Source organism: Geotrypetes seraphini, chromosome 2, assembly GCF_902459505.1.
Source record: "Geotrypetes seraphini chromosome 2, aGeoSer1.1, whole genome shotgun sequence".
Taxonomy (NCBI): Eukaryota; Metazoa; Chordata; class Amphibia; order Gymnophiona; family Dermophiidae; genus Geotrypetes; species Geotrypetes seraphini.
Window position 1 is genome coordinate 288,537,944 of NC_047085.1, and position 27,602 is coordinate 288,565,545.

General features: G+C 41.5%; 2 protein-coding genes across 8 annotated transcripts in view; one reads left to right on the forward strand and one right to left on the reverse strand.

Annotated features, from left to right (window-relative positions):
• Positions 1-11,809, forward strand: part of BRD9 (bromodomain containing 9) — a 209,007-nt gene extending 197,198 nt beyond the window's left edge. For all 6 annotated transcript variants that reach the window (XM_033929788.1, XM_033929790.1, XM_033929791.1 and 3 more), the window contains exons 16-17: positions 1,847-2,014; positions 11,470-11,809. In XM_033929788.1, coding sequence (XP_033785679.1) covers positions 1,847-2,014; positions 11,470-11,570 — 269 coding nt within the window. In that variant the 3' untranslated portion in view covers positions 11,571-11,809. The remainder of the gene's footprint in view (positions 1-1,846; positions 2,015-11,469) is intronic.
• Positions 11,810-24,456: 12,647 nt separating this feature from the next.
• The window catches only part of SLC9A3 (solute carrier family 9 member A3), a 246,405-nt gene continuing 243,259 nt past the window's right edge, over positions 24,457-27,602 (reverse strand). For both annotated transcript variants that reach the window (XM_033933345.1, XM_033933346.1), the window contains one exon: positions 24,457-26,169. In XM_033933345.1, the coding sequence (XP_033789236.1) occupies positions 25,925-26,169 (245 nt within the window). In that variant the 3' untranslated portion in view covers positions 24,457-25,924. The remainder of the gene's footprint in view (positions 26,170-27,602) is intronic.

Sequence of the window (27,602 nt, forward strand, 5' to 3'; positions counted from 1 at the left end):
GGGTGCCCAATACGTCAATCGCGATCGACCGGTAGATCGGGAAGGCAACGCAAGTCGATCGCGGAGCCCATCCCGATCAGCCTTCCTCTCCTCGACGTCCCCCACCACCGCCCCAAGCTCTCCCTGAAGAAGCGTCAGACCGACCAGCATTCCTCTCCCCGACGTCAATTCTGACGTCGAAGAGGAAGTTTTGGGCCAGCCAATCACTGCCTGGCTGGCCCGGAACTTCCTCTCTGATGTCAGAATTGACATTGGGGAGCAGAATGCTGGCCAGCGCGATGCTTCTGCAGGGAGAGCTTGGGGCGGCGGTGGCTTGGGGGCCTGTTCCCCAAAGGCGGCAGCGGCAAATCTAGTGGCTTGGGGGCCTGTTCCCCGATGGCAGCAGCGGCAAACCTAATGGCTTGGGGGAGGGCAGAGAGAAAGAAAGAAAGAAAGAAAGGGGGCAGGCATGGAGACAGAAAGAAGGGGGGGCAGGGAGACAAAGAAAGAAGAGAAACAGAAAGAAACGGGGAACAGGGAGACAAAGAAAGGGAGTATGAAGAGAAAGAAAGGGAGGCAGGGAGACAGAAAGAAAGAAGGGGGCAAGAAGAAAGAAAGAAAAAGTTGGAGAGAATGAGGTCTGGAGGAAAGGAAGCATACAGGAGGCTGAAAGAAGGGAAGAAATATTGGATGCACAGTCAGAAGAAAGTGCAACCAGAGACTCATGAAATCACCAGACAACAAAGGTAGGAAAAATTATTTTATTTTCAATTTAGTGATCAAAATGTAACCGTTTTGAGAATTTATATCTGCTGTCTATATTTTGCACGATGGCTCCCTTTTACTAAACCGCAATAGCGTTTTTTAGCACAGGGAGCCTATGAGCGTCGAGAGCAGTGTGGGGCATTCAGCACAGCTCCCTGCGCTAAAAACTGCTATCACAGTTTAGTAAAAAGGGAGGGGTATATTTGTCTTTTTGTATGGTTGTTACTGAGGTGACATTGCATAGAGTCATCTGCCTTGACCTCTTTGAAAAAAAACCAGAATATGAATGATAATTAACATTTTCTCTGCCTTTCAGTGTGCTTTGTGTTTTGTTTTGGTTTTAATTTTATTGTTGGTAGATCATTTTGACATGGTATTTTAAAAGTAGCTCGCAAGCCCAAAAAGTGTGGGCACCCTTGCATTAGGGTATAACTTGCATTAAAAATCAAATAAGACCGATGATGAACACGTCGCCCCAGTAAGGACACGGATCCAACTCTAAGGGACTTCAATGCTGTTTGAAGTTCTTTCAGTGATATAGGTGCTTCAAGATTTCCTTTTATATGCTCGGGAATTTTTGGCCCATGGATGAATTAATTTTAAAAATTCTAAACCCTCAATTTCTTTATTTGAATAAAGCTCAGAGGAATATAAACCTTGTAATATTCCAAAAATTGTTTTAAGATTTAAGATTCTTTCAACTATACATCAGATTTTGTATCATGCTTTCCCGGTTGTCTTACAGGGGCTTTTTTAAATTTATTGGCCTAGAAGGTGTTTGAGATCAGAAAATAGTATGAAACTGAGTTTAGAGGGCAAGATGTCAATCTCTCATGTTAAGATTGGTGCAGGGATGCTGCCTGTGGCAGGTGCCCATCTTTGGAATGCATTACCTGGAATTGTTTTTGAGTGTATTCTTCTGTTAGTTGGGTTTTTTTTCCTTTTTTTATGAGAGTTGTTTGCAATTGTGTCTGTATGCAGTGGTTTAACCTGTTATGATTGTAATCCTTGTAAACCAAATAGTCAATATACGGTATATAAATTTTTTAAATAAATAAACAATTAGTCATAGTAACTTGGAGCATTTTCATGTATTTTTCAGGGAAAATGAAGAAAGAGCTGGATCATGATGACGGTCATTTGAATTTAGATGAAACTGCTAAGCTCTTACAAGACCTCCATGAGGCTCAGAATGACAGGGTGGGATCCAGGCCATCGTCTAACGTCAGTTCTCTCTCCAACACCTCTGAAAGAGAACAACATCATCTGGGTAAAGAGAGTAATAGTATTGTAAATTCTGTCTGGAATATATAACCCTCTCTCAGAAAACATAACTGAAGTTGTTTTGTTTCTGGTGACTTTAGTCATGTTTCCCCAGAAATGGTCATATATTATACAACCTTGCCTTTTTCCCCACTGTTTAAAAATTTATGCTTGACTTGGTTAAATGTAATTCAGATTTACACTTGGTTTTTCACTGACCTACATGATCATATTCACCTAAATTAGGAGGTTAAGGAGCTCATTTTCAAACATTAAAATGTCCAAAAAACAGCACAAAACAGTATATAGATGGGGGTGGGGGGTTTAAGACTTTTTTTTTCCAGTTTGTCTAAATTTCATTTGGGCATGTTCGACGGAACCAGGGTGGGCTTATGATTTGGACATTTTTCTGCAAAAGTGGAACATTGTAAAAACATCCAGGGCAAAAAGGTACCCAGCTAAGTAACAGCTAAGTGGCAAAAAGGTGCCCAGATTGACCAGATGACCACTGGAGGAGTAAATGCATAATCCCCTCCTACCTCCTGAGAGATAAAAGTGGCAGTACATACCAGACTCTATGACATCTGCAGATATAATGGTCATTCCTCTTAGACCAGCAAGCAGGTCCTTGAAGGAGCCTAATAATTGGTGCAGTAGTGTGGAGAGAAGGGGACCTACAGTCATGTGAAAAAATTAGGATACCCCATGAAATATTCAGTTCTTTCTTAAGAAATGTTCACATATCGATGTCAAATCTTTTTTTTATTTATCTCTGGAAAAGAAAGTGATGTAAACAACAAAACTTTTCCTTGATGTACTCATGAAACAAAAAATATCTCAATGCCAGGCACGTAGTAAGGAGAGTACACATCGCTACTAGTTTAAAAAAAAAAACCCTGAGGCAGGCAAGAGCTGGCATGGTTAATGAGTGAGGTGATAGAGATAATAGAGAATCCTTCAGAAAGAAAAGCTTCACTTCAAATACTGTGTGCAATTCTGATCGCCTAATCTTAAAAAAGATGTAACGGAATTAGAAAAGGGCGATGAAAATGATAAAAGGAATGTGATGACTTCTCTATGAGGAAAGGTTCGAAAATGACTAGGACTCTTCAGCTTGAAGAAGAGAGTGATATGATAGAGGCCTATAAAATATTGAGTGGAGTGGAAAGGGTAAATTTGACTCGCTTGTTTACTCTTTCCCAAAACACTAGGATTAGGGGGCATGCGATGAAGCTACTAAGTAATAGATTTAAATCAAACTGAAGAAAATATTTCTTCACACAACATGCAATTAAACTCTGGAATTCATTGCCAGAGAATATGATAAAATCAGCATAGCAGGATTTTAAAAGGTTGGGATAATTTCCTAAAAGAGAAGTTCATAGGCCATTATTGAGATTGCTTTGGGAAATTCACTGCTGAATATTCCTAGGATAAGCAGCATAAAATCTTTGGATCTTGCTAGATACTTGAGACTTGGATTGGCCACTGTTGGAAACAGGATACTGGGCTTGGTGGACCTTCAGTCTGTCCCAGTATGGCAGTTCTTACTATACCCATCTGTATATTACCCCAGTAGCTCTTATGGCTGCAGGTGGCACCTATATGACAGTATAGTAGGATTTTGGTGTGCTCACACTTTCCATCATAAATGTAGTGGTTACAGTAATTTATAGGCCTGGGTCCTCCTCTATAGCTTACTAGCCCACTTGCCATGCTACTTAAGACTCCTATGTGATGCTCTACTAGGATTTCCAATTCTAGATGCTGCTGTTCTAGACAGGTATGTACTGTTTCATTCAGATTTTGGGAGGGTGGGAGGGGGTCAGTGACCACAGGGGGAGTGTGGGGGATTCATTACTTAATCCCTGCAGTGGTCATCTGGTCAGTTTGGGTATCTTTTTAGAACTTAGATGCTTTTGAAACAGGTCTAGCTCTGAATGTCTAAGTTTCATCCTGGACATCTTTGGAAAGGTTCAATTATCACCCTAAGACCTCCAAGTCTTAGCACACCCAAATACCGCCCATAACATGCTACCCTTGAATTTTGTGGACACAATGTCTAAGAAGCCTAGCAAGACATCCAAAAAGTCAGTTTTGAAACTTGGCACTTGGATGTTTTGGTGAGCAAAACATCCAAGTGCCAGTTTATGCTGGGTTTTTTGTATGTTTTAGTGTTTTGAAAATGCCCCTAATAGGCTAATCATTGTATTTTGTGACATGGACTATGGATGCTTAAAGTACTGTATTTTTTTGCTCCATAAGACACATTCCCCCCCCCCCCCAAAAAAAAAAAAGTGGGTGGAAATGTCTGTGCGTCTTATGGAACAATTATAACAGTTTTTTACACACACACACCCCGGTTGTACCTTTTTAAATCCCCCCTCCACCCCGGTACCTTTTTTAATTCCCTCCCATCGTACCTTTTTAAATCCCCCTTAAATCCTGGTGGTCCAGCAGTGTATCAGCAGGAGCAAGCTTTCCACGCTCCTGCCCCTCCCTTGCTGGACGGCTGCCTCATTATCTCAGGGCCAGCAGTGCACAAGGCAGGAGAGAGCTTTTTTGCGCTCCAGCCTGGGCCCGCGCCTCTCTCTGTTTGTAGCGCGACTGAGTTGCTGCCTTGGCCATCTTGGATTTTCCCGATTTTAAATAAAAGCCTTCATGTGTCTCAAAAACTGTTCGATTTGGATTCCATGGGATGGATTCCTCCAGTGGAGATACCCCTATAACATGCCAAATTTGCAATGGATGGCTACTGAACAGCTGCCACTTGCCGCAGGGTACGTGAAGGAGGGGTAGGATTCTCGGGCTTTGCCCCATCTGGCACCCTTAAGGCTGGGGGATTCCAGAGGACCCCTTGTCCAGAGAAAAGAACCTCTCCACAGCCTTGGGATGGAGCATGGGTATAGTACAGGTGTGTAGATGCTGCAGAGCCCATGAAAGGGCAAAGTGAAGTCCAGTCCCTGTTGGTACCTAGTCAGGGATTTACACCGGATTTTGTCAGTTTGCTATGAAAAAAGCTTACTTAAACTGTTGGGGGTCTTCCACTACAGATGAGGGGGCAGTATTGTCTGCGCAAGGGGACGTGTCCTCTCCAAGTGCACTTGTTTCAGCAGAAATTCCTGAGCAGAAACCAAAAGAACAGTCTGATAATTACTGGGGGACTGTAATTTGGATTCTGTGCCTTTACTATCCCAGATTGAATCGTACCTGCTGAGGGATTCGGGGTCACAAATGGAAACTGGAGGCCAGGAGACTGTAGTCTCCCTTGAGCAAGGGGTAGACCTGGTAGTATGCTGCCTTTTTATAGAAATGGTGTTGCTGGAACTTAATCTCAGACTCGCTGCAGGAATTAAACTTAGAGTCACCGTAGTCTGTGGTGGCACAATACTCGATTAAGAGTGCTTCCCAGACACAGTCTTCATTTTTTCTGTTGCATCTGGATCTTACTACCCTAATTAGCATTGGGAGGTCCCATAGGGTTCCTTTAGGGGAGCTAAGACAATGGCAAAGCTGTATCCCATGGCTCCTGAATTTCAGCAGTTATTTGTCCAGCCTGAGGTGAACTTGCTGGTAGTGAGGAGGGTGTAATCTTGAATGATGTGCAGGACTGCAGATTGGATGGTAGTCCTCATATGTCAGTGTGAAGCCTTAGACTTGGGATTTAAGGTGGCCTCTTTTGTATACCTGCCTGTCATACCAGAGTCCATCATACCACAAGCTCGTACAATGAGGTTTGCCCATAACTATTCATGGCAGGGTGAGAGATTCGGCCTCTAATGCCACCTTAAGCAGATTTCCCTTTTAGGGACAGATGCTTTTTGGAAAGGGTTTGGACAGCCCGTGTGGCTAATCATCACCCTAAGACACTTCTGGACAGTCACACTTTCATCAGTACTCCAGAGGATTCTCCTCCCAGAGAGCGGCACAGGATTCAAGACAAAGATACGGTAATTCTAGACGTACCCAGTTCTCCGGACCATACTCTGTCGTTGCCTCCAAGAAATCCCAATGATGCCATTACTATAGCCAAACTCCTATAAATAGAAGTATGGCTAACAGAGTTCTGGGAGGCATGAGTGCGTATCAGCTCTGACTGTTGGGTGCTGGACATGATCCAAGTGGATACCAACTTGAATTTTGCAGCCTTTGGTGGATTGCTTAATGGATTTTTGACCGTATGGCCAGAAACAGTGTTCAAAGTCCAAGCAACGGCGAATAGGCTGCTAGCCATTCAAGCCATAGAATCTGTTTTGCTCACAGAATCGGGCTTGAGCAGGGTATATACTTCATAGTGCCCCAAAAAAGACTTGGAAGAATGGAGACCGATCCTGGATCTGAAGTTAGTCAATGCAACCTTGAAGGTATGATTTTCCTGTCCAATTGAGTGTTTTGGTTTTTTGTTGTTTTTGGGTTTTTTTCCCAAACATCCTGGTGAGTTTATTTTATAGCCTCTTTACCCCCCTTTGCCCTCTCCTATCCACACTGGTCCTGTGGTGTAAACAAAATAAACAAACAAAAAATACTTTTCCTCTCTGTTAAATCCTAGCTCATGTTCGCGATCTAACACCAGCTCTGGAAGGATACACATTTCAAATCTGACATATTGTAATCACAGAAAATAAAATTAATTTTCCTACCTTTTGTTGTCTGGTCATTTTTCAAATCATGTTGGTCCCAGGCTCTGGTTGTCTTTTGATCAGGCTCTCCTTCTTTCTCCGTGCTAATCATCCATCTCTGTCCTCTCCTGTTTCCCTTTCTTCCCCCGGAGGTCTGGCATCTTTCCCTTTTTTCATCTCCATCCCCCGACAGCTGCAGATCCACCATCTCTCCTTTTCTCAACTACCCTTTCATCCAGCATCTTTCTTCTGTGTCCCTGTCCCTATTCTCCTCTCCAGTAGTGTCCCCCTTGTGTCCCTGTTCTATGCTTCCTCCATGCCCAGCATCTTATCTCTGTTTCATGTCTCTCCCCATATCCAGCTTCTTCTCCAGAGAGATTTGAACCAGCTAGAGAAATGGGCAGAAAAATGGCAGATGAAGTTTAACATAGAAAAATGCTAAGTGATACACCTGGGTAAGAAAAACAAGGAACATGAATATAAAATGTTAGGTGTAACATTGGGCAAGAGCGAACAAGAAAGGGACCTGGGGGTACTGATAGACAGGACCCTGAAGCTGTCAGCACAATGCGCAGCGGCAGCAAAGAAAGCAAACAGGATGTTGGGCATGATAAAGAAGGGAATCACGAGTAGATCGGAGGACATCATAATGCCGCTTTACAGAGCAATGGTCAGACCACACTTGGAATACTGTGTCCAACACTGGTCTCCCTACCTAAAGAAGGATATAACCCTGCTGGAGAGGGTGCAAAGACGAGCCACGAAGCTAGTTAAAGGTATCAAGAACTTGAGCTACAAATAACGCCTCGGAAAACTGGGATTGTTCACCCTCGAGAAGAGAAGACTGCGAGGGGACATGATAGAGACTTTTAAAATACTAAAAGGATTTGACAAAATAGAGCAAGAAACATCGTTATTCACATTGTCCAATGTGACTCGGACAAGAGGTCATGGACTGAAGCTGAGGGGCACCAGGCCCAGGACAAATATCAAGAAATTCTGCTTCACACAACGAGTGGTGGACGCTTGGAACGCACTCCCGGAGGAGGTCGTGATGGAGACCACCATTCCGGGATTCAAGGGCAAGTTGGATGCACACCTTCTCGCAAATCACATTGAGGGATACGAGTAAACAAGGTTTCTCAACAGGGAACACCTGGCTTGGCCTCCGCGAGTGCGGGTCGCCGGACTGGATGGACCTAGGGCGAAGCCATTTCTTATGTTCTTATGTTCTTCCTTACCTCCTGTATCCCCTTCCCCAGGTTCAGACTTTCTCCTACTATCTCTCCTGCCATCCTACACCCTGCCCACCTACTTTGGAGTACTATCTGTCCCTCTTATACCCTTCCTCTTGTGGTCTTGCATTTTTCTCTCCCTCTCTCCATTAGTCCAGCACCTCTCCTCTGCTTTCCTCCCCCTCTTTTTGGTTTGGTCTTTGTCTTCCCAGGTTTGGCATCTCCCCTCCTCTCTCTTACTCTTTCTTACCCCTTCCTCCTCCTCCTGCACAGGCCTGGCAGGCATCTCTCAATCTTCAATATATGAGTATAGCAAATGTGTTATACTGCCCCCCCCCCCTCCCGCGAAGGCCTGCTTCCCCGCCACGAAGGCCTGCATGTTCCCCCATGATCCCTGCTTTTACCGGTACTATAGCGATCTCTGCAGCTGCCGTTGTCCTCAGTGGCACATTTCCTCTGCCGCGATCCTGTCCCTGCCTTAGAGAATCCAGAACACTTTGGTCTTATGGCATGGCTTTTGAGCGCACAGTCCTAGTGCAGAAAGGCTGTTCGGAGGTCGTTATTGTTGCCCTCCTTAGAGCAAAGAGACCAGTAACATTTTCAGCTTATTGCTAAGGCATGGAGGTTGTTTCATCATTGGTGCACAAATGATCAGGTAGATCCTCACAAAGCTCTAGTGTCAGTGGTTTTGGTCTTTCTTCAGGCTGGACTAGAAAAGGAGCTGGCTGTAGGATCCCTTAGAGTAGAAGTTACAAGTGTCTCGTGTTTCAGAGCCCGAGTGGAAAAGGATTCTTTGGCCTCACATCCTGATATAGTCAAATTTTTGAAGGGGGCGTTCAGGTTGAGACCTCTGATAAGACAGCCATTTCCCACATGGAACCTTAACATTGTCCTAAGTGGCCTCAGCAAGACACCTTTCAAGCCTTTTCAGGAGGTCTCCCTGATGAATTTTAACAGTGAAGACAGTTTTTCTAGTAGCCATAGCCTCAACTTGAAGAGTCTCAGAGATACAGGTACTTTCATGCAGGGAACCGTTCCTCAGGTTTACAGACATGGGAGTTTCTCTCCATATGGTCCATTAATTGCCAAAGGTGGTATAATCTTTCCATGTCAATCAAGAAGTCAAGTTACACGGGGCTTCAAACCATGAGTTCCAAGAGGAGGGACGAAGTGTTGAAGTTGCTGGATGTATGGAGAAGTCTTCGATACTTGGAAGTAACCAATGACTTGTCTTTCAAATCATCTTTTTGTCTTAACCAATGCAGTGCATCTAGGCAGGCCTGCATCTAAGATGACAATCTCCAGATGGATTTGTATAGCTATCTCTTTGGCGTACATCGACTGTGGAAAACATCCACCATTTACCTTTAAAGCACACTCCACTAGAAGGGTGGTGTCTTTATGGGTGGAGATGAGAGCAGTTCATCCTGAAGAAATTTGTAGAGCAGCTATATGGTCCACTCTCCATACATTTGCAAAGTTTTATAGGGTGGATGTGGCAGTGAGAGAGGGTAGTGCTTTTGGGTCCTCGGTGTTAAGGGCAGGCTTATCTGTCCTGCCCTAGACTCTGTTGGCTGCTTTGGTACGTCACCTATTGTCAGGACGCATATGTCCTTTGCACCAAAAGAGAAGCTTAGGTAATTACCTTAATGATCATCTTTCTGGAAAAAAGGATATATGAGTCCTGACACCCCACCCTGTCAGTCTGGAGTTTGGACAAGCACATGTGTCCAGAGCTGGAGATTTTCTCCTGTCTGTCAGATATACATAACAAAAGGGAAACGATAAGAAAATCAGTAAGTGAGACGTAATGAGCTCTATAAGTTTAATGCTGGTTGCATTTTGATGAGTGGTTGCTGTTCGTTCCACCTAAGTTGTTATGGTGTGGCTTAACCTTGTTAATTATTTCTTGCAGAGCAAAACAGAACTGTTTTCGCAGGGATACTCTCCGTTCCACCCTCCTTATTTCTTTGTTTTAGTGCTGTTCAATTGCTTTGGTACAAACTGAATGGGGCACTACAGCACTGGAGAAAGAGGCACAGCTGAAGAATGTTAATTTCATCCTTCTGCATTCAACTTGCAAGTATAGGGATATTACCTATTGTCAGGAATTAATATGTCCTTTTTCCAGAAAGATTATCAAAGTAAGTACCTAATCTTCCCATTCATTAGGTTAGGTCTAGAAAGTTTTGTTGGATACATTCTTTTATTCAGACATACATTACATAAAATTTAGGCACTGAACTTCAGTGAACATTCAATGATAGAGATAATACTGATTACATCAGGATAAAAGTAGAAAGTAGGAAGCATTTTGGCTTAATAGTACAATAAAGAGTTGAAATTTCTACTCATAAATCCTACAATCTGATTTACTGTATATACTTTAATATAAACCTAGATTTTGGGGCTAAAAAATGGCCCAAAAATGGGGATCTCAGTATACATTTGAGTCTTGCTACGAGTACTACAACTTCTCATTTCTATAGTGCTGCTAGACATAAAAAGCACTGTACATTAAACATGCAAAAGACAGTCCCTTCTCAATAGAGCTTACAATCTAATTAAAACAAACAGGACAAATAAGGGTTAGGGAATTTCTCAGAAAGAATGATAAAGCAGACATGGGCCAGTCCTGCTGGTCCAGTTGTCAGCCAAGGCAAGAGTGATCCTCCTATGCTTCTACCCCGTGCAATCTCACTACTCAGAATGGCTGATGCGAGTTCCCATAGTAACTTCGTTAGACTGCTGCGAGTTTGGTTCATATTCGAGTCAACCTTTCGGGGGGAGGCGGAAGGTTACCTCAGTTTATATGTGGATGGGTTTATATTTGTATTCATAAGAATGCTTATAAGAATGCATTCAAGCTACTGCGATCCAGCTTCAGTGTTTGTATGAAAAGTACTTTATAAACCAGTGTCCCCTGAAGAAGGCGTTATTTTGAAAATGCCAAAACAGGGATCCTTGTTGGGACTCTTTTAATGTTTGTTTAATTCAATAATAATAATAATAATAATAACAGCTTATATACCACAATACCGTGAAGTTCTGTGCAGTTTACAAAAGATTAAGCAAAGGTACAAATTGACTGACTTCAAGAGGGGAAGAGGAAAGAGAAGTAATTAGACAGGAAATTCATTGTTGAGGAGAAAAGTGATCAAAAGGACAGTAGGTTGATTTAGACATCCACCTTGTCTTCTTTTTGTTGTTGTACTATTATCCTAAGGCAGGCCTGCACAATTCCGGTCCTCGAGGGCCGAATCCATTCGGGTCTTCGGGATTTCCCCAGTGAATTTGCATAAGATCTCTTTGCCTGCACTGCTTCCATTATATGCATATTGATCCCATGCATATTCATTTGGGAAATCCTGAAAATCTGGCCTGGTGAGGGCCAAAGTTGGGCAGACCTATAAGGGGTTCTTTTTTGCCTGCTTGTTCAAGCTAATAACAACATATTACCTTGCATTAAGGAATTTTCCCCATTCTGTGCCTACTGAAAATAATATTTTTGGATCAGGCCTTAGGCTTTGTAATATTCTAAAATGTATCACTAAAAAATTGATGGTTATCAAAAGTTTATTCTTATTTTTACCTAATTATTACTACAGGAAGTCCATCGCATCTCAGTGTTGGAGAACAACAAGACATTCTACATGATCCCTATGAATTTCTTCAGTCTCCAGAACCACCTCCTACTGCTAAGAATTAATAGTGATGATATAGGGTTCTGGGTTTTTTTTTATAATTTAAATTCTTTCATGTGGTGTATTTTTATTTGATAAAGACTCATTTGTTGAATGACTATCACTGTTCTATAGTAATGCCATATAACTCAGCCTGTCTATCATGTCAAAATGTTATCAGTCCTGCCCATAAGCTTGACATTATTTCTTGCTTATGCAGTGATGGATGAATTTTGGATAAATAAAATCTATTGTGTTTACTCATTTTTCTATCTGGATAATCCTTACTGTTGTGCTGAGATTTCTGTCTTGCTGTTCGGTTTCTGTGAATATTCTTAAAAAAAAAATCATACATTTGTCTTATTCTGAATCTTGTTCACTGGTTAGACTAACTTAAACTACTGTTAAAACTCTGTCTGTTATACCATACCATACCATACAATTTCTTATATCCTGCAAATTTCGACAAAGATTCATTGCAGCTTACAATAAAATTCCTAAAATTGACAGTACAGATACAGTAGGATTCATTGGAGGATGTTGATCATGCAAGTTATAAAGAGATGAGGTATGTCTTTAATATTTTCCTGAAATGGTAGTAAGTAGCAATCTGATGCAGACATAATGGTAGGTTATTCCATGGTTTAGTACCTTGGTGGAAATTAGATATTTATCAGTGGCCCTTCTGATAACTTTATTTCTTTTTAAGTATTTTGCACTAGCCTCCTGCCCCTTCCCCTACCTTTTTCTACCCAGAGCAAAAGCAGTCACTTGTTCTGGGAGGCAGGCTCTATGCAAGCAGAGGTATAGTAAGGCGATTTAATATATAATAGCATTGAAGATTGGTTTCACAGCTAACACTATCCATAGATCTTTGGTTATTTAGGTTTTTCCACACTGCCCCTTATCCCACCCATCTACAAATCTACCTAATTTTCTAGAACTCTGCAATTCTAATGAGAGAAAATTATTACTGCCGGGGATTAACTTACAGCCTCTTTTACAAAGCCGCACTAGTGGCTGCGCTGTGCTAGCGGCCCCAAAGCTCATAGAGATTTAAAGGGCTTCGGGGCTGTTGCCACGCGAATTTGTAAAAGAGGCCGTTAGTCTGACATTCTTGAAACAGCCGCTCTGGTGAAACAAGTAAGACTAAGTTAATTGCCGGCCGACACTGTTGCAGTAAAATGCAGAAAAACACAGATAAGTGCAATCATTTTTAAAGATATTACGTGGATATTACATTGGATATAATAGGCATTTATATATAAGCACTTGGTGAAAGAGTTATAGCAAACATGGGAAATGGATCAATGACGAGTTCATGCAAGATCCTACTAGCATAAGAAAACAAGCCATACAGGAAGCACATCTGAAGATACTGCTTTAATAGTTTGAACATCGTGATTGTTAAATTAAGATATTGTGGGCACTGCATATATTGACTGTATCATTGGTTTTAAAGAGAAAAGCATAAATGCTGATGCCCCTGTAATTCCACAGAGGTAGTGGGATTGCAGAAGACTGATGCTATATCTGTGTCCCTGCCAGAGAGTAACGCTAAAGAGGAAGACTCTCCTGTAACCGGGGACAGCTTAGAACAGAAATCTGGTTTTGCGACAGTCACACAAGAGATTAGTAACCCTAGAAATAATATAGAACAAAAGATAGCCATAGCTTTCCTCTAGGACAGGGGTCTCAAAGTCCCTCCTTGAGGGCCGCAATCCAGTCGGGTTTTCAGGATTTCCCCAATGAATATGCATGAGATCTATGTGCATGCACTGCTTTCAATGCATATTTATTGAGGAAATCCTGAAAACCTGACTGGATTGCGGCCCTCAAGGAGGGACTTTGAGATCCCTGCTCTAGGAGCACAGCATGTTCTGAAACATTTTAATGTTACTTACAAATTGTCCTCTAGTGTGCAATGAGGATGAGGGATCAGTCCTAAACCATGCCACTGCTAATGTTCAGAATATTAGACAACTAGAATATGTTACGATACAGCCTATGCAGGAAATCCCTGCTAAACCTAAATGCTTTGCAGGGTTCGCAGTTGGGGCACTTTTCACAATTCTAGCCATGTCAGTGGCAAATGTAATCTCCATCTGAAACCTAAAGGGGGCAGGCAGTACTGCATTAACAATCAGGTATGGAGTACATCAAGTACCAGATGCAGTCACAAGAAGAACAGTTATTTGTGCAAGGTAAGACTATGCATGATACTATTACAGTTGTCAGTCTGCATGCTGTCAGATCACACAAAACACCAATGATTTAGTGATCATTAAGGGTTTATTGAATGAAGAATATACCCTTTTGCGTCCCATGAAAGAGCTTACCAGCGATCTATTAAGGGAATTAGATGATGGGATTGACATCCGTATTAGGGGCCAGCTACCAACCTATCCTAGTTGTTATTTAAGAGGCATTTGGCAAGATAAAAAAATAGTCTTGAACCTATTCAGATCCAACTTGCTTTTCATCTGGGAACAGCAATTCCATTATATATCAGTGTAAGAGGATGCAAACTCTGGGTCAGAAGTCTGCAGCTGGCAAAGTAACCTTTGGGTTCCTGTCCAGCTGGCCTGCTTGAATTTTTTGATCTTGGGGTCCATTCCCTTTGAAACTAGGCCGTGACAGGAGGGATGTCCACCCACTTCTGCCACCTCCCAGGAACTATCCCCATCCGGTGACCCCCCACATACCCTGTACCTTTTAAAGTGAAAGTCTGGCTGGGCCTACCCTTTCTGATGCTTTGTGGGATACACTGGGGAGGGGCCTAATGCTATGATTGGCCCAGATGCCTAAGACCCCTCCCATTGGAGGCCTTAGGTATCTGGCCAATTAGCGTATTAGGCCACTCCCACTGCATCCCAGGATGCACTGGGAAGGAGGCCTAAGACTAGTTGGCCTAGGTGCCTAAGGCCCCTTCTATGGCAGGAGCCTTGGGCATCTGGGCCAATCAGAACCTTAGGCCCCTCCCCAGTGCATCCCAGAATGTACCTGGAAGGGAAAGGCCCACCATTTTGGAGTGGTGGGTCTACTGGCCGGAGGGTGTATGCCGGGGATCTACCAGTTAGGTGTGGTGCCAGGGAGTTTTTAATTATTTAAAACGATATCAATTACTGCACCAATTAAAGCAAGTTAGGCAGCGGTAGGGTACCTACCACTGCCTAATTTACAATGCCATTTATAGAATATGGCCCAGAGTGCATAATTTCTCTAATATTTTGCTTATTTAGAAAAATTTTCTAGCCCTCAGAAAATTTAGTTCTCAGTGGAAATTACTGTTGTGGGGGTTTTTTTTCAGTTCTGCGCAGGGTAATATTACCTCAGAGCTCTCTGGATGGCTGCAACCTTCTCTTCCATGCAAATTAGAATAAAACAGGTAAAAGAGAGAGCCTCTCCACTAAGTGCTTCAAGGAATGTGAGGCTTTACATCCCCAAATTAGCCAGAGCTCCTTTAATCCACAGTTCCAATATTCAAAGAAAAGAAAATCTCAAAAGATTTCAGTGTCCCAAATGCCAGTTTTTGGACTGAGATTCAGTTTGACATTTTGTTCATTCTTCAGCATATCAGCAAATAAGCAAAAAAATAAAAAATTGTTCCCTCCACATTTTAAGAAAAAGGTAACAATGTGTATACACATACACAGGGATACATGACAAACGTGTAAAATTAAAATAATGATAAAAGATATCAATTAATACAGAAAAGTAATCACATATAATTCCAGTAGACAAAATTTGTTTAACACTATGTGCTTTCTTTAAAGCGTCCCTCTCCATTATGTTTTATCCTAACCCCACTATCTCCATTTTTCTTCTCAAATATGTAACTTCACCCTCCCTTCCCTTCTATCCTCACTGTCTAGTTCGTCTGGTAATGTTATTTGTATATACACAATACCTTTTTTTTTAGTTTCTTTTAGTTTCTCTTTCTTTTAAATATATTGTTAACCGGCCAGATATTAACTTGATGGTTGGTATATCAAAATTAATAAAACTTGAAACTTATAACAACAAGAATTATTGCTGAATCAGAAGGAGAGAGGGGAGGCATTCCTGGGACAGTATTCGATAGTGTATAAACACAATGGAGCTCATAATCGAAAGAGAAAAATGTCCAAAAACCGGCCTAAGTCGGCACTTGGATGAACATTTCTCAAAAACGTCTAAGCGCCCATAATCAAACCGGGTTTTGGACGTATTTCTGAATGACTTAGGCCCTCATAGTGCCGCTCAACATCCATAGCTAAACGGGGCGTTTCGGGAGGCGTGTCGAGGGCAGGAGTTGGGCGGGACGTGGGCCGCCTTAGACTTAGTCGTACAGCATGTATAACCAAAAGTGATACAGCCCACGATCGACGGAACTTGGACGTTGTGACTTAGACCATTTGAAACATGGTCTAAGTCACAAAAACCCACCTAAACTCACCAGATATGCACTGAAAACACATAAAACAGACCCCCCCACACACACACACACACACACACTACCCCAGTGGTCACCGACCCCCTCCCCCCCATACAAATTTTAATCACACCTTTAAAATTCAGCCTCCAGACCATCATCACCTGGCATAGGAAAGCCTAGTCGTCCAGCACAGAGGCAGCTTAAGTCGTCTTGGGGGTGGGTTAGGGACCCATAGAGAGGAGGACCCATGCCCATAAGCCCCTGTAATCACTGCATTGATACTTAAACATATGCACTGCCCTTTACACCCCCAAAACCCTTTTTTACTGGCATATAAGTGGCTCCTGCAGCCATAAGGGCTATTTGGGTGGTAGATAAGTGGGTCTAGGGGATTCTGGAGGTGGTTTGGGGGGCTCACCGTCACCTATAAGGGAGTTGTAGTGAGGAGAAGCCATGGCACCCTGTTTGTGAAGTTCACAGCAGTGCCCTGTAAGGTACCCCACTATTTAGGTGCCCTGTCTGGGTGTTCTGTCCATCACTTTGCAGGCCCCTCCCACATCCAACAGGGCTTGTTCTAGACGTTTTGGACTTGGACGGACAGTTGGACAGAAATGTGCTTTACAGATCGACGTTTTAGCGGCTTGGATGATCAGATCTTCAGGACGTATAATTGGACGATTTTCGAAAGTCAAAAGACGTTGGACATCTCTTTCGAAAATGGGACTTAGACTCTTTTTGACTTTGGCCGACTTGCGAAATGGACGTAAACGGACTTAGTCCCTTTCGATTATGCCCCTCTACGCCTACAGTCAAGGAAAGTACAAAATCTGATGGCTTAGTATAACTAATCATTAGGGCTACTGATTAAAAACTAGTCCAAGGATGTCACATGAGGGGCAAGCATTTGAGGGGAGGAGTAGTGACCCAAATACGGGCAATTGTAAATAGAGTTGGAGTTCTGGAGAATAAGAGTAATGGGAGAGAAAATTAGGGGCAGAGAGAGACCAGAAGAAGTAAAGCAAGTATCTGATAGGTTGTAAACTGCCATTGCTCTATCCAATGAGCAGGCAGGCAGGAGGGGCTAGGAAAAGTTTGTACTAACTATAAAACTAATGGATGTATTGATCTTTGTTTGCCTACCTTGCCAAATTGGACACCCTTTCTGGCCAGGAAGAAAATTAATTTATACTTTACCAATCTCTTTCTGGAGTTGTTCTTATACTGGTGATCTATTTCTCACATCTCCCCTGCCCCAAAACCAGAATCTGTTTCAAACCCTCTGGACTCTTCCCCACTAATACTCTTGGTCAATAAGAGGAGGATCATTTGTTTCCCAGGTACAAAAAGAAAATCAACCCAACAAATAAACACCCAACTGTTTGGCCGTCACAAGCTTTGCCAAGAAGGCTAAGAGACCCACTCACAATCTCCTTAAGATAGAGTTGGCTTTACCTTTATCATACCCTTCCCCCTCTGTTAAACAGTACCTGAGTTACTTCCTGCTTTCAGGGCAGGTTTGTAGTCCAAATTAACTAATTTGCAAATCTTTAATACATAGGTGCACAATGTTTGCTTCTGTCCAGATAATAAAGACAAGCATTTGTCAGTATCCATTGCCTTAGCTGTTTTCTCCTGTTCTGTCTCAGGAGTTTACACTGTAAGGGATTCCACCCCTTTTGGGGAGGGTCTGTTGCATACTGATCAGTAAGCCAGGGGTTCTCTGGATCCTTTTCTTTGTCAATCTAGATAAATTCCTACCTGCAGATTTAGATTCAGTAGAGTGCTTTGCTATGCCAACCCACCTTAATGAGTCTTGTGGAGAGGAATTTTTCTCAGTGCAGGATTACCAATGGGCAGATTTTATTTTCTCAAAGCATATGGGCCCTTCCCTCAGATAATGCCCTCTAGTTTCCTCACATACTCCACCCTTTATGTTGCTAGCAGACCTGTTGCTAGTCCTTCCCTTTTTATGTTGCCTCTCTTCTATGTGGGAAAAGGCATTTTTTCATACTCCTTACCCACCCTATGTTTTATCTCAAAATTATGCCTAGCATTTCTATTGTCCCAACCATCTTAAAGAGGCATTATCAATGATAAAAAAGAAATAACGGTCCAGAAAATAATACCTCAGAGCTTCAATACTGAATGCCTCTATTTCTGATGATCTTCATTATAACTAAGTGAGTTTATAACGTTTTAACAGGTTGGTTAAGGAGAAAGATATTTATCTTCAAATCTGGAATAAATCTCTGATAATAGCCCATCAAAGAAAAATACCCTCTATTATCTTTTAGCTTGGGGCCTTGTGAATGTTTAACATGGGACTGATCTCTATTTTTCCTAAAATACAGTGTTATCCAACCCTTTTCATATAAATGGCTGCATTGTGAATAAGAGAAAGTTCTGAGGCCCACCATAAGATTTCAAGCTATGAATTTTGTAAATCACCTTGACACGATTGTTCAGATTGGGTATTAAATAAAATTCTAATATTGATTCTACAACACTTCAAGTATATATTTTAAAAATTCACTTTATTTTGGATTGTCAATGGTAGCAAATTCTATAAAAGAGATACCTGAGTAACACACATGAGATTGCAGTTACTATATCAAGTGAACATAAGAATAGCCTTACTGGGTCAGACTAATGGTTCATCAAGCCCAGAAGCCCATTCTCACGGTGGCCAATCCAGGTCACTAGTATCTGGCCAAAACCCAAGGTGTAGCAATATTCCATGCTACCAATACAGGGCAAGCAGTGGTTTCCCCCTTGTCTTTCAATAACAGACTATGGAGTTTTCCTCCATGAACTTGTCCAAACCTTTCTTAAAACCAGCTATGCTATCCACTCTTACCACATCCTCTGGCAACATATTCCAGAGCTTAACTATTCTCTGAGTGAAAAAAAAATTTCCTCCTATTGGTTCTTTGTAATTTTTGGTGGGGTGAAAAATCAATCCACTTGTACCCGTTCTACTCCACTCAGGATTTTGTAGACTTCAATCATATCTCTCCTCAGCTGTTTCTTTTCCAAGCTGAAGAGCCCTAACCGTTTTAGTGATTACTAAACATAAAATATTGATTCTACAACACAAGTAGGATATATTTAAACTCACTTAGCTGTGACTTTGAATAAAATGGATCTGCTCTACAGTGGGGGAATTTGTTACAAGCAATGTAGCTAACCAAAAGGTTTAATGAGTGAAGTTACCCTAAAAAAAAAAACTGGTACAACGGGCCTATAAAAGAGCTCTATATAATAATAGGGAGCTACTTTTACAATTTGGAAGGTCTGAAAATTCTGATAAAGATGAGATTTGCTTCTAGTAGCCCCCTCTATTTCAGCTATTTTGAGAAAACTGTAGAATATTACAATCTTCAGATACTTTTGCAGAATCTGCTTTAAGAATTGCATATTATAGGGACAGGAATTTAAAAGAGGAACTTTGCCCTACTATTTAGCATGAAGTGACTATACAGGATTCGATCGATGTGGGACACAGTCCCTGTGGGAATTGTTCTGCCTGCTCAATTATGTTAACTACTAAAGTCTTTGTACATCCTGATGTTGGCACTAGATATGATTTGAAATTTCACACATCATGTGATTCCACCCTAGTAATATACTGCTTAATATGCCCTTGTAATAAAAATCTATGTAGGGCGGAATTCAAGAAAGTTTAGTTTGATTAATTAATTAATCTATATATATAAAATCGGAGGTATGTATGTGTGTATGTATGTGTGTATGTGCCGCGATCACGCAAAAACGGCTTGACCGATTTGAACGAAACTTGGTATGCAGATCCCTCACTACCTGGGATGATATGTTCTGGGGGTCTCGCGGCCCACCTGCACACGTGGGCGGAGCTACAAACATAAAATCAGATTTCACCCATTCATGTCAATGGAAAAAATGTAAAAAGCTGCCATTCTCACAGTAATTCAAAAACGGCTTGACCGATTTGAACGAAACTTGGTATGCAGATCCCTCACTACCTGGGGTGATATGTTTTGGGGGTCTCGCGGCCCACCTGCACACATGGGCGGAGCTACAAACAGATAATCAGATTTCACCCATTCATGTCAATGGAAAAAATGTAAAAAGCTGCCATTCTCACTGTAATTCAAAAACGGCTTGACCGATTTGAACGAAACTTGGTATGCAGATCCCTCACTACCTGGGGTGATATGTTCTGGGTGGTCTCACGGCCCACCTGCACATGTGGGCGGAGCTACAAACAGAAAATCAGATTTCACCCATTCATGTCAATGGAAAAAATGTAAAAAGCTGCCATTCTCACAGTAATTCAAAAACGGCTTGACCGATTTGAACGAAACTTGGTATGCAGATCCCTCACTACCTGGGGTGATATGTACTGGGGGTCTCGCGGCCCATCTGCACACGTGGGCGGAGCTACAAACATAAAATCAGATTTCACCCATTCATGTCAATGGAAAAAATGTAAAAAGCTGCCATTCTCACAGTAATTCAAAAACGGCTTGACCGATTTGAACGAAACTTGGTATGCAGATCCCTCACTACCTGGGGTGATATGTTCTGGGGGTCTCGCGGCCCACCTGCACACATGGGTGGAGCTACAAACAGAAAATCAGATTTCACCCATTCATGTCAATGGAAAATATGTAAAAAGCTGCCATTCTCACTGTAATTCAAAAACGGCTTGACCGATTTGAACGAAACTTGGTATGCAGATCCCTCACTACCTGGGGTGATATGTTCTGGGGGGTCTCACGGCCCACCTGCACATGTGGGCGGAGCTACAAACAGAAAATCAGATTTCACCCATTCATGTCAATGGAAAAAATGTAAAAAGCTGCCATTCTCACAGTAATTCAAAAACGGCTTGACCGATTTGAACGAAACTTGGTATGCAGATCCCTCACTACCTGGGGTGATATGTACTGGGGGTCTCGCGGCCCATCTGCACACGTGGGCGGAGCTACAAACATAAAATCAGATTTCACCCATTCATGTCAATGGAAAAAATGTAAAAAGCTGCCATTCTCACAGTAATTCAAAAACGGCTTGACCGATTTGAACGAAACTTGGTATGCAGATCCCTCACTACCTGGGGTGATATGTTCTGGGGGTCTCGCGGCCCACCTGCACACGTGGGTGGAGCTACAAACAGAAAATCAGATTTCACCCATTCATGTCAATGGAAAAAATGTAAAAAGCTGCCATTCTCACAGTAATTCAAAAACGGCTTGACCGATTTGAACGAAACTTGGTATGCAGATCCCTCACTACCTGGGGTGATATGTTCTGGGGGTCTCGCGGCCCACCTGCACACGTGGGTGGAGCTACAAACAGAAAATCAGATTTCACCCATTCATGTCAATGGAAAAAATGTAAAAAGCTGCCATTCTCACAGTAATTCAAAAACGGCTTGACCGATTTGAACGAAACTTGGTATGCAGATCCCTCACTACCTGGGGTGATATGTTCTGGGGGTCTCGCGGCCCACAACTCTATGTTGCTTGCTCAAGGGTGGGTTCACCCAATAATTTATATGTTCTTGCTCCAGGAGGTGAAACTAAAATTGTTGTTTATAATCACGTTTTGCGTTAGTTGTATTGTATTCATTTTGTCAAATATTTCACATTATAATTTGAATATTGTACTTTTTATTAAGCTGTAAAAAAATAATTTCATTCACCACTATAAAGTATCTTTATTTGAATCCATTTACAGTGTTATTGCTATAATTAAATACCCGTGCAACGCCGGGGCATCAGCTAGTAGAATATAAAAGCAGTTTAAAATGTAATAAATTAAATGCTCCACTAGTTGATCACTGCATTCACTTTTCCCATTCTTTTGAGGACTTAGATGAAGTGGTTATTGATCAAATTAGACCTGGATTATGTGGAAGGGATGTGAGGAGATATGTAGCCCAGCATGAACAACAATTGAGTTTTAAATTAAATACCATTGAACCAGCACATTTAAATGCCCAAACTGAAGGGCAGCACTTTTTTTAAGGTACTGGTCTCATGGTCTCTTGTATTGATTTTTTAAGACTACATTGTTTGGACTATTTGTTAGGTTCAGGAAGAAAAAAACAATTGAATTGGCCCATGTGGAATGATGGGATTGCTAGCTGACAAATTGAATATGCAGTTGGATTAAGCCACCGCGATGCGAGGATGTATATCTTGAAGCTCATAACCGTAAATTGAAAATGTGTGTTTGAGGGAACTTGAGTGCTTGAGAATGCATACCACGGTCCAGGGAATCATTTCATGAAGAGATATTTCCCTGATGCAGCGGTGACAGGAGCTGCAAAATGCTAACAATATCCGAGAGTGCAGAGAATGTTCAGGATCTGGAGTGTTTGGAACAATTACCAGCATCATGGAAAAATTTGAAAAGTATTAATTGCAAGTATATATAAGTCCTCTAGTGAGGGATTGTTTAATTACAATTGAAAAGTGAAGCTACAATTATTTGTGTTCTAACTATTTAAACTGTTTGGATTTTAATCATTTTGAATTGATGAGTTTTGTATTTTGAATTCTGCTGAGCACCAGAGGGGAGTTTTTAATGACGGCGAACCCCATAGAAAACTTCTTAGGCTTAACTGTCAAGCCCACCTTCCTTAAAGCTGCAATACTCATCCCCTGTAGAGCTAGAGATTACTATGTTGTATATATAAGCAGCCATATCGGCTGAATAGTCTATTAAGAATTATATCAGCAAGGTGTTGACAGGACGCAGTCACTATGTGAAGTCCAAAGCACATACAGTTAAATTGAGGAAGCCCACTAAGGGTAGGGTACTAAAAGCTGATTTGGCTTTGGACTGTGGAGTTAAAAGTATTTGCCAATACTCTAGGGTAGATAAGTAATGAATAGTCCCCATCTGTCTTCATATCAGAAATTTGGGGACCTTAATCATCATCGTTATACTCTTTACAGAGTGAGATCCAAACCTCCCTTTTTCTCCAGGTCTTTAACACACTTTAACAGAGAAAGTCTGGACCTTTCCTTGTTCATGCTGAGCTTTATATGATTAGGGGTCTACTCTGCATTTTATCTCCATAGGGCTCTTCCATCTTGCCATAAATTTATAAGGTAAAGAAGGGTTAAGGACCAATATCTCCTTCCTTTAATTCTCTCTCTCATCCTCTGATCATAGTGGTCATCTGATTATTTGTGACCATTTTACTAACTTTTCTTAGTCTTTCATGAAGACCTTCTAAATAAGACACTACATTCAATGGCTCTGACTGGTCCCCAGTCATTTGTTCTCTTACAATATCCAGAATACCCCTTAGTAACCTCCCCTATAATAATTCAAAGTGGTGCTCTCTTAATGTAACCTGGACCATCACATGGGCAGCATATGGAGCAAAAAGGATCAATTAATTGATCTCACTCACTCATACTGTTCACCCATTCCCTTACGTAGCATATCTTTCAAGGTCTGATTGAAGTGGTTGGTTTGAGGATGATAGGCTGATGTTCTTATGTGCTTAATACCAAAACCTTCCACACTTGTTTCTTAACCTTGGACATGAAATTACCCCTTTTGTCCATTATTTATTTATTTATTTATTCAATTTTCTATACCGTTCTCCCAGGTGAGCTCAGAACGGTTTACATGAATTTATTTATTCAGGTACTCAAGCATTTTTCCCTGTCTGTCCCAGCGGGCTCACAATCTATCTAATGTATCTGGGGCAATGGGGGGATTAAGTGACTTGCCCAGGGTCACAAGGAGCACCCCTTTTCAGTTAGCTTGGAGGTCACCCACATGTGAGAATATCATGCCTGCTTGTCCTGGGATAAAGCACAGTTACTTACCGTAACAGGTGTTATCCACGGACAGCAGGCATATATTCTCACAACCCGCCCACCTCCCCGAGGTTGGCTTCTTTGCTAGTTAAGTGAACTGGAGACCACGAGGGGATGCGCCCCCTAGTGGAGCAGGAAGGCACGCATACGTGGAGCAGCAGAGCAAACTTAAAACTTCAATCAAGTTTGCTTGAAAATGCTTCCGCATCGGGGCTCCGTAGATGACGTCACCCACATGTGAGAATATCATGCCTGCTTGTCCTGGGATAATATGTAAACCACTTTGAATGTAACTACAGAAAGGTAGAATATCAGGTCCCATCCCCTTTCTCTTTTCATAGGCAATGGAACTAAGGAGGCATTGACTAGATATCTTCTAGAATTGAGGACATGATGCACAAAACTTGAATGTCTTTAAATGCCTGGCCAGTAAAATCTTTCTTGTATCTAAAATGATGTGTTCCCTATTCCAGTGGTCCCCAACCCTGTCCTGGAGACCACCGGGCCATTCGGGTTTTCAGGATAGTCCTAATGAATATGCATGGAGCAGATTTGCATGCCTGTCATTTCCATGATATGCAAATCTCTCTGATGCATATTCATTAGGGATAGCCTGAAAACCCGATTGGCCTGGTGGTCCTCCAGGACAGGGTTGGGGACCAATGCTCTCTTCCCTTATGCCCTGCCAATGGGTCTCATGAGCCAGTTCCAGAATAACTTTTCTCAATCCCTGTGGTATATCTAACTGTGAACACATTGATCCATCATTACCTTTCCTGGTTTCCATGTAATGTAACCCCTTCTGTAACTTCAGTTCAGGAAAACTGTTATCTATGCATGTTTCTACCTTCTCAAAAACATGTTTTAAAGAGGGATCCTTCTGCTGTTCCTCTTTGAACCTTGGGAATTTTTCCTCAGGAACCCAAGGCATATGTCTAGCTTGCTGAACCACCTTTAGGGTAGCTCTCCTTTTTTGATACTGTTTTCCACACCAGGTTTTTCAATAATCCCCCCACCACCACCCCCCTTCAAAGGGAAAAAAATTCACCTGTTAGGCATCCTGGCTAGGGCCAAAAGCCATCTTCAGGTCTCTCCATTCCCTGCTCAGAACCACCTCGTATAGAGACTTGCCTATCATTGCTCTATCCAGATGGTAAGTTTGACCCGCCACTCCACTTTAACTTTTAGTACAGAGGCATCATGTACAGAGGGGTTGAGGCCTCATGTACACACCATATCATTACATTCCTCTGATACCTACTTTCCTCATTCCGTAATTGTTTTACCTGTTCCCATAACTTCTGATTAGCCCCAGAGTTTAACAAATTTGACTTCAATTTTGACCTCAGTTATAAATGGAAATTGGGGTTTCCTGTTCCCTCTTTTCTGCCCTATCATACAGATCTTTTGTGTACAATTGTTTGCATGTCCCTTTTCTCCCACACCTAAAACACTCTATTTCCCTTTGCCTAGACCTTGAGCTTTGTGGGATATTTAATAATCTTGGCAGATGCTAGTGAAACCTTTAATGAGAACATAGTGTCATCATTCAGCCATTTTGGAGCCAAAGATGCCCTAGCTTAAAAATACATACTATTGTTTGGTTATCATCTTCATACATACCAGAGAGGATCCACAATGTGTGCATGTGTGTCCCTTCATGCCTTTTTACCTGGAGTCTGCAACTGTGCAGATTTGGGGAGCCTGCTGTGATATGACCTGTGTTTTTACTGACTGGTAACTTTTGCATCAGATTACTTCTACTGTTTGCAATAAAAGGTATATCATATCTGATTTGTGTGTGTAATCTCTAGCATATTTGCACTGTCACAAACAAAAATAAATTAAGTATTACTGCCAGCAGTTGCTAGCAGTATAAATCATACCTTTATCATTACACTCAATTGCATTTCACTGGAGGATACTTATATAATCATATATAAAACACAAATGTTAAAATGTGTACGATTTGAAAAATGTGAAACTAAATTTTAAAAGTGTACAATGTGCTTCTATAAGAAAAACACTGTGAAAATCAGACTGGGGAAACACAGCAGGTACTTATTTGTAGAGCACAGAGAGAAGGTAAAGGAAAATTATTAAATAGTGAGACAAGCAGGTAAGCTGACTTCAAATGTTACATATTTGTTGATTCTGGTAGGAGAGTTCTGGGTCGCTCTTCTGTGCCATCTGCCAACATTTTATCTATTGATCCATTGCTGAGGCGAAATGAGGTGAGTTTTCGGTAGTTGTTCGGAGAATATGGAATCTGCACTCCAGCCCTTTGTGATGGTGTTACAGTGTCTTCACTGGACAACCAGGGTGGGAATGTCATATGGATAGTTTGTTCATCATCAGCAGAAAACACTGGATTATCATTTCCTAAAAAAGATTGTAGTGTGATAAAGAGAATTGGTAAAAAAAAACAAATGTATATAAAATATTACTTGGGGAAAAATAAAAAATATATAGCACACGATTAATGCCTTGCAGGGAAAGAGTACAGATTCTTTGCACATGGTGATATACTTTATTGGACCATCATAAAAAGTATCCAGAGATATTGCATATGACCGTGGAGATAGGTAAAGCAGCTGCCTCAGCACCTTGAAGTCATGAGATTGATTCCCACTCCTTGTGACTGGGTACAAAATAAATACTTCTCTAGAATATGTAAACCATTTGATTGTGTAAATCATTCAAAAAATGAGTCCCATCAGCCCTCCCCCTTACCTATTAAATGTGGCATGTAAGAAGGCTATTGTAAATGTCTACACTGGAATAAGTTCTGCAGGTGTTTTATACACATGCTTTGCTCCAAGTTTCAAAGCAGGACAAGCTTTTCTTTCACATAGTTTTTGCATGGGTCCTCATCTCTGGTTCACTAGCCCAGCCCCCAGGCTAGTTAAGACACTTGTGTGCAGCTCTACTAGGCTTTCCTATACCAGGTGCTGATGTTCTGGAGACAGTTGTGTACTTTTTTATTCTGATCTTTGTGGTGGTGCTAGGGGGTCAGTGAACACTGGGGGAGTGTGTGGGGGAGGTCTTTACTTTGTCTCTGCAGTGGTTATCTGGTCACATTGGATACCTTTGTGGCACTTAAATGTTGTGAGTTAGATGATGTAAAAACAGATATAAGTTCCATCCAAGATGTCTACTAAAACATTTAATTATCGCTGCAGGACAACTAAGTTTAGGTCAGTCCCCATCTTGCCCACATACTGCCTTAACCACTTCTCCAGATATGCCCCTTTCAGCTCTGGGTGCACAGCGGCATTCAGAGGCATAAAAAATCCTGTTTCTTGTCCAGAAAGTCAGTTTGATTACCAACACTTGGATCTGTCTTTTAGGTCATCCAAGTGCCAACTTGGGCGGGTGTTTAGACGTATTTAAGTTTATGAGACCCATTGCCTATAAGAATCTGAGCATTGTGAGATTTAACAGAAGTTCAAAGTTGCACTGAAAACTTGTTGATTTTTTTTTTTTTATTAATTTTTTTTGTTTTGTAGTTTAATTTATTTTTGAGAAGGGGGATCTTTTTGGGGCTGTCCTATTGTAGAATGGAGTTCTTTTCTGATATTATTTCATATTTGTTATTGTAAACTGCTGTGTTAGGCAGTTAGATAGTATACTGTATTAAGATTAATAAAACTGTAAACTATATCAGCAAGCATATCAAATGATTTAAGTATGGAGGAGTAAGTGACTTAATAACAATGTGAAATAGCAACTGTTTTAATACTGACAATGCAGGACATGATTTTAGTAAATATATAATGCTATATTTCCTGAGTTTTATGTATTGAATTATGCAT